Source organism: Pituophis catenifer, unplaced genomic scaffold, assembly GCF_029215685.1.
Source record: "Pituophis catenifer annectens isolate HBS135680 unplaced genomic scaffold, rPitCat1.0.hap2 SCAF_1, whole genome shotgun sequence".
Classification (NCBI taxonomy): Eukaryota; Metazoa; Chordata; class Lepidosauria; order Squamata; family Colubridae; genus Pituophis; species Pituophis catenifer.
Window position 1 is genome coordinate 334,445,333 of NW_027256881.1, and position 13,800 is coordinate 334,459,132.

The 13,800-nt window shown below is 42.6% G+C and overlaps 1 protein-coding gene across 3 annotated transcripts in view; it reads left to right on the forward strand.

Moving 5' to 3' along the window:
- Positions 1–13,800, forward strand: part of NFIC (nuclear factor I C) — a 176,393-nt gene that overhangs the window by 58,810 nt on the left and 103,783 nt on the right. For 2 of the 3 annotated variants that reach the window (XM_070943687.1, XM_070943701.1), the window contains exons 2-3: positions 10,554–11,085; positions 12,550–12,606. In XM_070943687.1, the coding sequence (XP_070799788.1) occupies positions 10,554–11,085; positions 12,550–12,606 (589 nt within the window). The remainder of the gene's footprint in view (positions 1–10,553; positions 11,086–12,549; positions 12,607–13,800) is intronic. The other variant, XM_070943693.1, reaches the window with a different exon arrangement.

Below are 13,800 nucleotides of genomic sequence, written 5' to 3' on the forward strand. Positions count from 1 at the left end.
TCCGTTTCCAGCTGTAACGGCCTCCTGCAACCCTCCCTCCTGAGCTCCATTTTTGCTGGCAGAGGGTTGCAGGAGCCGGAAACGGAGCTCGGGAGCCCGTTTTTGCTGGCAGAGGCATCGCGGGTTGGTCCTTCACTGTTTCCAGGGTGGCCTCACGGCCCAGATTTAAGCACCTCATAGGCCAGATGCGGCCCACAGGCCTTGAGTTTGACACCCCTGATCTACTTCACATGGAACCATTCAAATTGGTGCATTGGAGATTCTGCATTGCTCCATGGTTAACTACCAAATGTTTCCAACCTGTGGGGCTTGTTTTTTGTTATTTTTGACCCAAATACATAAATCTGCAAGAAAAATATCCTTAAAAAAAAAAAAGCTAACTACGGCAGCTCAAAGTGAAAGCCTCCTTTGATGACACATTGGTGATTTTATGGACCCTTCCATGCAGCTTTGTTGATGATAATGCAGAAGTATTAATTCATGCTTTGTTCGTTTAAAAAAAAACTTTCCAGCCTAGTCTATAACACTGGTATAATCTCCCATCCAGGTCCTAATCTCTCTGAACCTGCTTAGCTTTTTGAGGTAGCCGAAGATAGAGAGATGCTATCTGTTTTGGGGTCATTTCCAGCCTTTGGTTCTCTGAAAAGTGGAGAATTAAAGCTCCATCTCCTGCCCAGCACATAACATACATTAAGCCACAACCAGCCAAACCATTGGCTTAGCTCCATGATGGCGAAGCTATGGCATGTGTGCCAGAGGTGGCACACAGAGCCCTCTCTGCTGGCACGTACACCGTCACCCCAGGTCAGATCTCTGTGGAGTTTCTTTCATGAGCTTCTGTTTCCCTGCAAATGACGAAAGAGAAGCTCACGAAAGAAAACGATCTTACCTCTTGTCGCCCTGCCCGTGTTGGGATGCCCCGCCTCCCACCGGCCAGCTGGTCTTCAGGTCTCTGCTGCACATGTGAGCATGTCCGTGCATGTGCATGTTCATGCATGTCCGTGCATGCACGCACACACTTTTCAGTTTGGGCATGCGTGCGTGCGCAGTTTGGGCACTCGGTGTCTAAAAGGTTCGCTCTCACTGGCTTAGTACAACGTGTGAACCAGGGGTGAAATGTAAAATTTGTTACTACCCGTTCTGTGGGCGTGGCTTGGTGGTGGTGGGTGTGATGTGACTGGGTGGGCGTGGCCAACTTTTTTTTTTTTTTTAACTTTTCAAAGCATTTTTTCTAATGCTTTGAAAAGCCTCTGCAGATCAGGCAACTCAGCTGGAATCGTCAGAGAGGCTTTAAAAATGCCTCTCTGCCGATTAGGCAGCTCAGCTGGGATCGTTAGAGACTCTTCGGCCAAGAGGTTGCAGAAAAAAATGCTTTGAAAAGCCTCTGACGATCCCAGCTGAGCCACGCGATCATCAGGCTTTTTTTTTTTTTTTTTTTTTTTACTTTTAAAAGCATTTTTTCATCGGAAGAGGTTGTAGAAAAAATGCTTTTAAAAGTTAAAAAAAAAAAAACCTCTGATGATCGTGCGGCTCAGATGGGCGTGGGGTGGGGGGTGGGCGGCAGGGATTTTTGCTACCGGTTCTCCGAATCACCCGCTGCCATCGCTACCGGATCGGGTGATCCGGTCCAAATTGGGAGCATTTCACCCCTGGTGTGAACACAATCAAATCTTTTCCTTTTTCGGGCTTCTATCAGTTCTTTTTTTACAGGCCCTTGTTCTACATTCACAGTGTGTAATATCTTGAAAATCATGTTTTTAATTGTGTCTTTTTATTTTGGCATTGTGAACTGCCCAGAAATTGCTTTCAGGCAGCCGTATATAGCTATAGAAAGTAAATAAATAATGGGGATTGATAAAACATTCAGCAGAAAAACACATTGATGCAATCATTGGTCCGAATGCATCAAGATTATTTTTGGTAGCATTTTCAGAGAGGTAACTGAGCAAAAATAACAAAATGTCTTGTGCCATCTTGGTTAATGCATTGGGAGTAGTTTGTGAAAGCTGATACCATAATACATGTTGGGCTTTGGGATGCTGTGAAATCCCTCATTTTTTCCCAATAAATTGCTTAACCTGCATGAAGGACCTCATTGACAATCGGCATATGAAAAGAACTTTAATGCATCTCCTTAGAAGATTATGTCAAGACTTTTTGATGTGTTTATTAATACGCATTTACTATATAGGTAGTCCTATATATGTCCACAATTGGGGCCAGAATTTCTGTTGCAAAGCAAGGCAGTTGTTAAGTGAATCATGCCTGATTTTATGACCATTTACTGCTATGGTTGTTAAGCAAACCACTCCAGTTGTTAAGTGAATCATGCTGTTGTTAAGCGAATCCTGCTACTCCCATTGACTTTGCCTGTTGGAAGTCTGTTGGGAAGGTTACAAATGACAATCACATAATCCCAGGATGCTACAACTGTCCTATTTACAGGCTGGTTGCCAAGTACCTGAATTTTGACCATGTAACCATGGAGATGCTGTTACGGTTGTTAAGTGGGAGGATTGGTTATAATTAACCTTTTTCAGTGCCATTGTAACTTTGAATGGTCACTAAATGAATGATTGTAAGTTGAAGACTAACTGTAACTACAAAAAGCGGGGGGAGGGGGCGGTAGAGATAGTCCTCGACTTACGGTCACAATTGAGCCCAAAATTTATGTTGCTAAGTGAGGCATTTGTTAAGTAAGCTTTGTCCCATTTTACGACCTTTCTTGCCACATTTGTTGAGTTGAATCACTGCAGTTGTTAAATTAGTAACACGGTTGTTAAGTGAATCTGGCTCGCCCATTGACTTTGCTTGTCAGAAGGTCACAAAAGGGGATCACGGAACACTGCAACCGTCATAAATGTGAGTAAATTGCCAAGCATCTGGATTTTGATCACGTGACCCATCACCCTGGGGATGCTGCAACAGTCAAGTGTGAAAAACGGTCATCGGTCCCTTTTTCCGGTGCTGTTGTAACTGAATGGTCACTAAATGAACTGTTGTAAGTCGAGGACTACCTGTATTATAAATCTGCTGGTACATTTGTTTCTGGGCTGGATGTCAACAAGAAAAAGAAAGAAAAGTGATGGAACAATGAAATAGAAGCTGCGTCATAGCTCACATTCCAGATTGAGTGCACGTTTAATATAATGCTAAGAGAAAGACAGGAAGAGAATATAATAATGAAGAAAAATGCATCGTCAGTATGGAGAATAACAGGGAATACAGACTGGAATTGTTTTCTTCTCATATTAATTCGTATATATACAAACCTACATGGCTGCAGCATAAATACAGATACATTACACTTAGTGGAGCACTTAAATTTTCCCCTACTTTTTATTTGTGGGGAATAACAAATTCCTCCAGATTAGCCTCTCATACAAACCAATAGGGATTGAAAACATTATGTTATTCCACCGTTAAAATCTCAGACAGTAAGGAGAAGCTACTAAAATTTTTGATTGCTTTTGGTCAATCAATATTTCTCAAACCTGGCAACTTTCTGATGTGTGGATTTCAGCTCCCAGAATTCAGTTCTGGAATTGAAGTCCATACCTCTTAAAGTGGCCACGTTTGAGAAACATTGGATTGTATGCTTTCTTCTTTCGGGTTTGCCTTCTTAAAAGAGACTTTTTTGAATTACTCAACAACCGTTGCTTACATTTGTGCACAACATACCGTACATCTGGGGACTCAGAATTATGTCGTCTTGTTACAGGAATTGTGAGATGAGTCTATCAGCACTTTCCTGCCGTTTGAAAGACCTAACCGGAGATTACTGGAAATGAAAAATTCATGTTTCATTTAATTTATATAATCCAGCCCTTTTGCAAAATTCAATTTTGGTTAGAGTGGTTACATTAATATTTTAAAGTTGGAATAAGTCAGCAATGGAAAACATCTGAGGGGCTGGTGGTTGTAACTAACTCAGCTTTCCAAATTTTGGAAGGCAGAAAGAAACTTTCAAGTGGCAGAATTGTGGCCTCCAATTTTCAGTGACTTGTTGTTGTTTTTTTTAGGGTATTAAGGTTTGCAGTGGAAGTAGGAAGTCTCCTAGATATTTCCATCTCCACCTTTAGTTTTTGAAAAGCAAAAAAAACGGCCATTTTGCAGCCAAAATTCAGCGGTGCAATAATCTCAGGATCCTTTGGGATCTCATTCAGTCCATGGCTTGGCATTTCTATCTAAAACAGTGTTTTTAAACTGGGCAACTATAACACGTGTGGACTTCAACCCCCAGAATGCTCGTGGTGGCTGGGGGATTCTGGGAGTTGAAGTCCGTACAGCTTAAAGTTGCCAAGCTTGGAAAACACGGATCCAGAGAGTGAAATTGTTTTTAATAAAACATTTCTTCCCAACCTTTCTTATATTAATACTACCCTTGAAGCAAAGAAGCCTGGAGGGGAGGGAGGTTTTTCTTACATTTGTATCTCAGAATGGATTTTTTTTTAATTCACGGTAGCTCTATCATTGCCAGTTGTGCAACTGTAAATAAGCAGTAGATTTTCAGTGCGGAAAGCAGGGTCATATTGACCTTTGATTGCTATCTCCAGCTGCATGAGAAAGCCAGCTGTGCCAAGTAACTCTTTGCAGAGGCCAAATCATTTTGGCACTGGGGTGGAGTGGTAATGCTGGCTGTTGGTGGAATACCTTCAAGAGTTCAGAAGGAGAACCAGATTTTAAGTTAACAGCAACAGGAACGTCCTCTTGACCAGTGGCCATTGCTTTTTGATTATCTGTTCACACGGAGAAACTTCAAAGAGACCCTGCTTAGGCTCTGAATTCCTTGGCTTTAGAATCACTCTAAACAACCCGAGGGAGATATTTCCTTATCTCGGTCTATGCAGTCCTGGTCTACGTAGCCCAGTGTTGGCGAACCTTTTCAGCACTGAGTGCTGAAACAAGAGCGCACCTGCGTACCGGCCACCGGATCTTCCGGTTTCTGGCACACATGTGCACGCAAAGTCCAGCTTGACTGGTGCGCACGCACACACCAGAAACAGGAAGATCATCTTCTCGGCATGCACATGCGCACCAGGCAGCTGATCTTCTGGTTCCTGGTGCTCCCACGTGCGTGAAGACCAGCTGGCCGGTGTGCCAGAACCCGGAAGAGCAACGGGTGATGGCTCGCGTGCCCGGAGAGATGGCTCTGCGTGCCACTTCTGGCATGCGTGCCATAGGTTCGCCATCAAGGACGTAGGCTCTGGAAGACTAGGGTGGGACCGGTCTCCTCTCCTTGATCTTCAGTAACCAAAGAAGGGGTGGTCTACCGGGCCTCTGGAGGGTTAACCAGTGGCCCAATCACATGATGACACTAAAGCACCTACAAATTTGTCAAATTTCAAAACCCAATGGGGTAATGGGTTGCGGATTTTGGTTGCATTCTGTAAGTTAGCCCATTTGAGTACCTTGGTTCAAAAATCGTTGCCTCACAATTCAGAGTTTTGTCCAGTTAAGGGTTACAGACACAATCTTGTTTTTAGTAGTATATATACCCATTGGGTCATCCTTTGAGAGAAAAGTAGTGCAGTTTGATATGATCAAAATGAACATTAATTTTTAGCTGGCTGTATTTTTTTTTTAATCCCAATGTAGGGCAGTCCTGTGATCATCTAAGAAGAACGTATATCTTCAATAGGAAAACAGTTGTAATGGCGAACAAACATTAGTCAATATAATTCCAACTTTCGACTTCCTGCTGTCTCCCCTACTGATTTTGCTTGTGGGAAGCTGGCAGGAAACATCCGAAATTGTGATCACGTGATCGCAGGGATTCATCAATGGCCACAACTTTGTCAACAAAACTGGTCTGAAGATCATGGAAGTTTCAATTCCACAGGAGTCACGGGTCCTGGATTGTTTTTACACGTTCTTTAAGTTGGTGGATTTTAGGTACTTTGATTCGAAAATTGTTGCAAAAAATAACGCACAGTTTGGGCCGATACCATAAATCAGATAATCACAATGAGAACTATAGCAGGATGGATGGATGGATGGATGGATAGATAGATAGATAGATAGATAGATAGATAGATAGATAGATAGATAGATAGATATAGATAGATATAGATATAGATATAGATATAGATATAGATATAGATGCTGAGGCGTGGCACAATTTCCCAACGTTATCATAGCATCTTGTAGGCGTTGGAAGTTAACATCTGTCAGACTAAAACCGCTGTACTCACATGGACTCTCACCATGATTTAAACAGAATGACCTAGTTGTAAATCATACTGGGAACAATTTAGGGCAACAGGCTTCCTGCTGTAGAAGTTCATCCTTTGCTATAGGGAGGGCAGGGCTGGGTGTGGTGCAGGAACACAAGAGAGTTACATAGCCTGTCCAAGTGCACAATTTTAATTTTTTATTTTATTTTATTTTTTTTAAATTTTATTTATTTATTTATTTATTTATTAAATTTATATACCGCCCTATTCCTAAGGGACTCAGGGCGGTGAACAGCGAACGATAAAAATACATGTAATATAAACGTTAATAATAAAAAACTAATTAAATTAAATTAAACCAATTTTAACCTTGTGAATAAACTTTTAAAGTGTATGGCATTGTTGTATCTGAACAAAACCCAGCATTTTAGACAGGCAAAACTCTGAAGACAGAGCTAAGAGTTTTGAGGAGGCCTTGCTTTGCTTTACACACTGGTCCCAGATTTGATCGTTGATAGCTCTTGGTTCAGTTGGGAAAGGCCTCCAGATTGAAACCAGGTGCAGGGAGGTCAGTTCATGTGCAGGGAGCCCTCAATTTACAACCACAATGGAGCCCGAACTGTCTTTTGCTAAGCAAGTTAAAGTGGGTTGTGCCTCCTTTTACAACTTTTCCTGTCCCGGTTGTTAAATGCATCACTGCAGTTGTTAAGTTAGTAAAACGCGGTTGTTAAATGAATCCGGCTTCCCCCCATTGATTTTGCTGGTCAGAAGGTCGCAAAAGATAATCGCACGACACTGGGACATGGCAACCGTCATAAATACATGCCAGTTGAATTTTGATCACGTGACCATGGGGATGCTGCAACGGTTTGTAAGTGTGAAAAACGGTCATAGGTCACTTTTTAAAGTGCCATTGTAACTTTGAACAGTCACTAAACAAATGGATGTAAGTCAATTTGGGTTTTAAATTTCTGGGGTTTTAAAATTTAGCCGAATTTATTTAATAATTTTAAACTATTTTATTATTTATTAATTTATTAATTTAATTTGTATACCACCCTTCTCCCAGAAGGGACTCAGGGCGGTGAACAGCCAAAATTAAAAAACATACAAATGCAAAAGTTAAGATAATTAAAAGAATTAAATCATTGGCTACCCAAATTTAAAACCCCAAATCCATAAAATTTAAAATCCCAATTAAAAAACCATTTAGGCTAGGCCGGCTTGATGAAATAAAAACGTCTTCAGGGCTTTACGGAAGGTCCGGAGGTCCGGGATCAATCGTATTCCAGGAGGCAGCTCCTGGAATACGATTTTAACTGATGTTGTTTTGTGTTTTTAATAGGCTGTACACCGCCCTGAGTCCTTCGGGAGAAGGGCGGTATAGAAATAAAATTATTATTATATTATTATTATTATTATTATTATTATTATTATTATTATTATTATTATTATTATTACCTGTAAACAGTGTTGGCCTACAGGGATCAAAGGTTTGATTTTTATGTGTGTCATATCTACTCGGTGCTCCTCTGAGCAAACCATGATTCCCTGTCTGCCATTTTTGGCATAGAGATGTGCTCTTGTATAGGGGTCGTTGTGACCCAGGCCTGTCAAACTTGTGGCCTGCGGGCCAGATACATCATGCGCAGGCCACGCCACTGGTGGCATTCAGCCGGTTCTATCCGGTTCGGGCGAATTGGTAGCGGCAGCTGCGGGAGGCTCCACTCACCTGCCCGGACGTCATCACGTCTCATTTTTGACGTTCTGCACAGAGGTGGCGCGTGCGTGAGCAAAGCAGATGGTAGTCCACCATCAATCTAGCAGCCATCTCCAAAGTGAACTTCATGCTGACCCCATGAGGCTGCCTTTTTCAGTGTGTGTGTGTGTGTGTGTGTGTGTGAGTGTGAATGCCCCTGTGCCCAGCATGTGGTTCCATTTCCTCTCATCGCTTTTCCCTGAAATCCGTTTTCTGGATAAGAGTGTCACTGTTGTTTGTCTTTTCAGCTGCTTCTTACTCAGACCTTCCAGCTCGATTTGTTGCAGCCCATTTCGTTTCCTTTCCCTTTTCCTGAAAGGAAACTCTTAACCATCCTCTCTCGCTGGGGTTGGAAGGCTCACTGGGGAAATCTCTGTTTCTTCAGTTGAAGCAAAGCACGTGGGACAACTGCCAAGAAGCTTGGCTGAAGCCAAAAGCTGGAGAATCCATCTCTTCCTGGGTTTCAACCTTGTGGAGATCGGGGCAGATGCTTACAGGGGCATTCCCCTCCTTCTAGACCAGGGTGTCCAACCTTGGGAACTTGTAAGACCCGTGGACCTCAACTCCCAGAATTCTCCAGCAAGGTGGGAATTCTGGGAGTTGAAGTCCACAGGTCTGCCAGGTTGGACACCCCTGTCTAGACCTACTTGTAGTTAGGTTGAATTTTTGCTGGTAGCCCTGAATCTGATGCATTGTGTCCCCTCTTCTCTTAGGACAGAGATAACCTGGTGTCCAAGCATGGCTATCTTTGTTCCTGCAAATGGAATCCATGACCCATCGACTCCTCAGGGTATTAGGGTGACAGACAATATCTCTGCTCAAGCTGGAAAAATGGCTGACAGGCAGTATCTGTCCAACTGTGGAGCCTCCTGAGGCAGATTTTCCTTAAAAGAAAATGGAGCAATTTGTCCTCTGTGCTTGTATGAAACACAGAGTTTTAATACACTGAATTCCATGAAGGATAGTATGGAACATCAGGTGGTTTTTATGATAAGACAAATATTCAAAGATATTTACTATTGTGCACTGTGCCTGTACAGTAGACTTATAACCATTCATTTAGCGACTGTTCAAAGTTAAAAAAGTGACTTATGATTGGTCCTCATACTTATAACCATCACAGCCTACCCATGGTCACATGATCTAAATTTGGGCACTTAGCAACTGGCATGTATTTATGATGGTTGCAGTGTTCTGAGGCCATGTGATCATTATTTGTGACCTTCCCAGTTGCTTTCCAACAAGCAAAGTTAATGGGGAATACTGGATTCGCTTAATGACCACTTGGTTCAATTAACAACTGCAATGATTCACTTAATAACCATGCCAAAAAAAAGAAGGTAAAATAGTGTGATTCACTTAACAATCAACTTGCTAGGCAATGGGAATTCTGGTCCCAATTGTGATCATAATTCAAGGACCGGTGTGGCTGCTGTTGCTGCTACTGTCATTCAGTTGCACAGGCATCAAAAGATTTTAGTCAAATTTAATCAAATGAATAATAAGACCAAGTGGGGACACTAGTCCCAGGAATGACCCCAAGGCTGCCTGGTAGAGAAACATCCTTGGGCATTGACATTTCCTTCTATAAATAGGTGGATAGGCCTAGTTTCAGCCCTGAAAGAGGCACCAAATCTCTTTCAATGCTCTGGAGTGATAGCTATAGCACTTAGTCTTATACATCGCTTCACAGTGTGTAACAGACCCCTCTAAGCGGTTTACAATGTCAGCATCCTCAACAATCTGGGTCCTCATTATACTGACCTCAGAAGGATGGAAGGCCGAGTCAACCTTGAACCAGTTAGGATCGAACTCCTGGCAGTAGGCAGAGTTAGTCTGCAATCAGGGTGGATAAAAATCAAAAAAATCATATTTTTTAAATTTAAATCGGATTTTTTTATTTAAATCGTTTTTTTTTTATTTAAATCGAATTTATTTTAATAAAAAACTTTTGGGGTAAAAATCTATCGTAAGATAGTTTTCTATTTAAGATACATAAATAATTTAGTTTATTCAGCATGAAATGGAGCTTAGTTATGTAGCATGAGGCTGTATATTCTGCAACACTGGGACTATTGGTGAGTCAACAGTGGGTCAAAGGAGTAGCAGAGATGACAGTTGCTCTTTAAAAATTATGATTTAAATCGAGTTGATTTAAATCAAGCTTTTTTACTAGTTATTTAAATCATGATTTAAATTGTGATTTACATCAACTCAATTTAAATCAAATCCACCCTGTCTGCAATATTGCATTTTAACCACTGTGCCACCATGGCTGCTGCCTTCATGATCAAGTGGTTGAGCACTCAATGTCCGGTCATGTGATCAAGGAGGGAGGGGTGACCATCAAAACTTAAAATCCACGTCATAAATGCCCCATAAGTAGGTTTGTTCAAACTTCAAACAGTTGTTAAGCAACCAATCACAAGTCTATCTATAAGGTGACAGGATGAAGAGTAGGGCCTTCAGGTGTCTGATCCTAAAATCAAGCAGGTGTCTATGAACCCGGCAATCCAACACACGTCCTTTTGTTAGCTTGATAGGAGTAGTACAAGGTTTCCAAGCACAGTTTATGCCTAACCACTATTTCTTTCTTTTTCTTAATTTCTTACCTTCAGGATGAATTCCATCCTTTCATTGAGGCCCTCCTCCCTCATGTCCGGGCCTTCGCCTACACCTGGTTCAACCTTCAGGCCCGGAAGCGCAAGTACTTCAAGAAACACGAGAAACGGATGACGAAAGATGAGGAGCGGGCTGTCAAAGACGAGCTGCTCAACGAGAAGCCGGAAGTGAAACAGAAGTGGGCTTCGCGCTTGCTGGCCAAGCTGCGCAAGGACATCCGCCCCGAGTACCGGGAGGACTTTGTGCTCTCCATCACGGGGAAGAAGCCCTCGTGCTGCGTCCTCTCCAACCCCGATCAGAAGGGCAAAATGCGCCGAATCGACTGTCTCCGCCAGGCTGACAAAGTCTGGCGTCTCGACCTCGTCATGGTGATCCTCTTCAAAGGAATCCCCCTGGAGAGCACCGATGGGGAACGCCTTGTCAAGGCCGCACAGTGCACCAACCCTGTCCTCTGTGTCCAGCCACACCACATCAGTGTCTCGGTCAAGGAGCTTGACCTCTACCTGGCATATTTTGTCCGCGAGAGAGGTAGGCTTCCAAGCTGGTTGTCACTTAGGATTGGGCCCATTCAGGAGGGAGTTTTTCTCAGTAATCCTTATCTATGATATTGTAGGAGCCTGATGGAGGGGTCAAACGCGTCATCAGTCATGAGTCCCTGCGTGCCCACAAGAGATCTAACCCCAGCCCACCTTGAATACCTTCTTAATTCCTGCTCATTTGCCTTGACAGTTAGTTCTCGACTTACAACAGTTCATTTAGTGACCGTTCAAAGTTACAACGGCACTGAAATAAGTGACTTATGACCATTTTTCACATTTACGACCATTGCAGCATCCCCATGGTCATGTGATTTACATTTGGATGCTTGACAGCTGGTTCATATTTATGATGGTCGCAGTGTCCTGGGGTCATGTGCTCCCCTTTTGCAATCATCTGACAAGCAAAGTCAACGGGGAAGCCAGATTCCCTTAACAACCGTGTTACTAATTTAACAACTGCAGCGATTCACTTAACAAATGTGGCAAAAAAAACAAACAAAAAAGTCGTAGAATGGGTCAAAACTCACTTAACAAATTTCTCACTTAGCAACGTAAACGTTGGGCTCAATTGTGGTCGTAAATTGAGGATTGCCTGTAGGTCCAATTCTTATAGAGCGCTGAAGCTTGCAATAAATCTTTATACTCGTTTGAACCGCTGGAATTGCCTGATTTCCCTGGCTCTTGACAGACTTGGAAGGGAACTTACTGATTCAGAGGACAGGGCACTATTAATACAGGTAGGCCTTGATTTACGACCACAATTTGAGCCCAAAATTTATGTTCGGTCATAAGTGGGGGGGGGGAAACGGCCATGTTACATTTTTCAGAGCTGTTGTAACTTTGAACAGTCGCTAAATGAAAGGTGGTAATTCAAGGACTGCCTGTCCACCAGGGCAGCTCTGTAATATTGGATGAGGCCCAGAAGAATGTAGTTGACATTGTGAAAAGCAAGAAGTTTGGTTTCATGAGTCATGAGTCAAATCTAAATCTAGTTATTATCCTGTCATTATTAGCCATGAAACTTGGTAATGGAGTCTCTTGGTTCAGAGGTAGTCTGCTGCTGAATAAGAAACTAAGAAGAAGCATATCCAGAGAAGATATTTTTGTGTCCCCCTTCGGGGTCTCCATGTGGGTACCACATTGATCATTGGTTGCAGGGGTGGGATCTGAAATTTTTTACTACCGGTTCTGTGGGTGTGGCTTATTTTGTGGGCGTGATTTGATGGTCATGTGACAAGCAATTCTTTAGGATTTAGCAGAGGTACTGGTCTACCAGACTTTTAACTGCTTGCAGAGCCGTACCAGTCTACCCATTTGTTTTTGGAGGCACTGGTCTACTCATTTGTTTTTGGAGGCACCGGTCTACCACCACACTGCCTTTTAACACTGATCAGCTGTAGGGCGGCCCTTTGAAGCCCCACAGCAAGAGTTTAAACAGTTTTTTTCCTTCTAGCCGATCAGCTGGGACTCGGGAGGCAGCGAATAGATTGGGGGCGGGGCCAAATAAAAGGTAAGAATACCGCGGGGGTGGGTGGGGTGAGCGGGAGGGCCCAGCTCCCGAACAAAGAGAACCAGTTCGGTGACGTCATATCATCACCGCTACTGACTCGGCCGAACCAGGCGGAACCCACCACTGAATCGTTGGAAGCAGCAGATGGGTTCAATAGTCTAAGCCAGCAAGGTTCTTTTAATGGAAGACAATGGCAATTAAGCCATGATGGTTACATAAAGAACTGTCACGTTTAGTGGTTGTGTCTCTTACTTACAGGTACTGAGTATGAAATACAGTTGCGGCCCTTTGCTTTCTACCCTGTCGGTGGCCTTCTACAGATAGTCCTCGACTTACAACCATTTGTGACCTTCCCAGTTTCGCTTAACGACCATATGACTCCCTTCATTGATTTGCTTAACAAGTGGGGCGAAAAGGCTGTAAAATCAGACACGACTCACTCAACAACCGCCTTGCTTAGCAACAGGAATTCTGCTCCCAATTGTGGTCGTAAATCAAGGACTACCTGTAAAAGGCACCTCAGTGGAAGACTTTTCTGTCCGGGTGAATATCCCTTTTTTGTAGCACCGTACTTGGGGTGGGGGACTATCGTCATTTCTGGGATATTTCGAGAGAGGATATAATAACAACATGCAACTTCAGTGCAGTGGTTTGTACGCATTGCGGAGTATTTTGGATACATGCAGAAGAAATTGAATATACTTGGTTAGTTTCATAAGAGAATGATACTGTAGAATACTTAGTGCTGAGATTAGTTCTATAGCAGTGGATAATTAATTGTGGGATTGGGTCTCAAGGTAAGAATATTTGAAAGCTACTGGATTTATGTCAGGAATCAAATCCCTTTCAGTTGCCCTTATGCAAATTGGCTTCATGAGACTTATCAAGGCCATAACTGAATTAAAACCAAGGTTTCTCGGTTTTAAAAAAAACCATCTAAGTAGTGCAGATCTAAGGTTTTATAAGCAAACTGCCCCAAGTTCATTAAAGCCTTCTAAATAAAGACAGGCGTTTACTTTAGAATTTGCAAATCGGTATAAAAGAAAGGGGTACTGGGTCACATTTTTTTTTATTTTTTTTATTTTTATTTATTTTTATATGCTGCCCTTCTCCAGAGACTCAGGGCGGCTTACAATGCGTTAAGCAATAGCCTTCATACTTTTATATATTTTATACAAAGTCAGCTTATTGCCC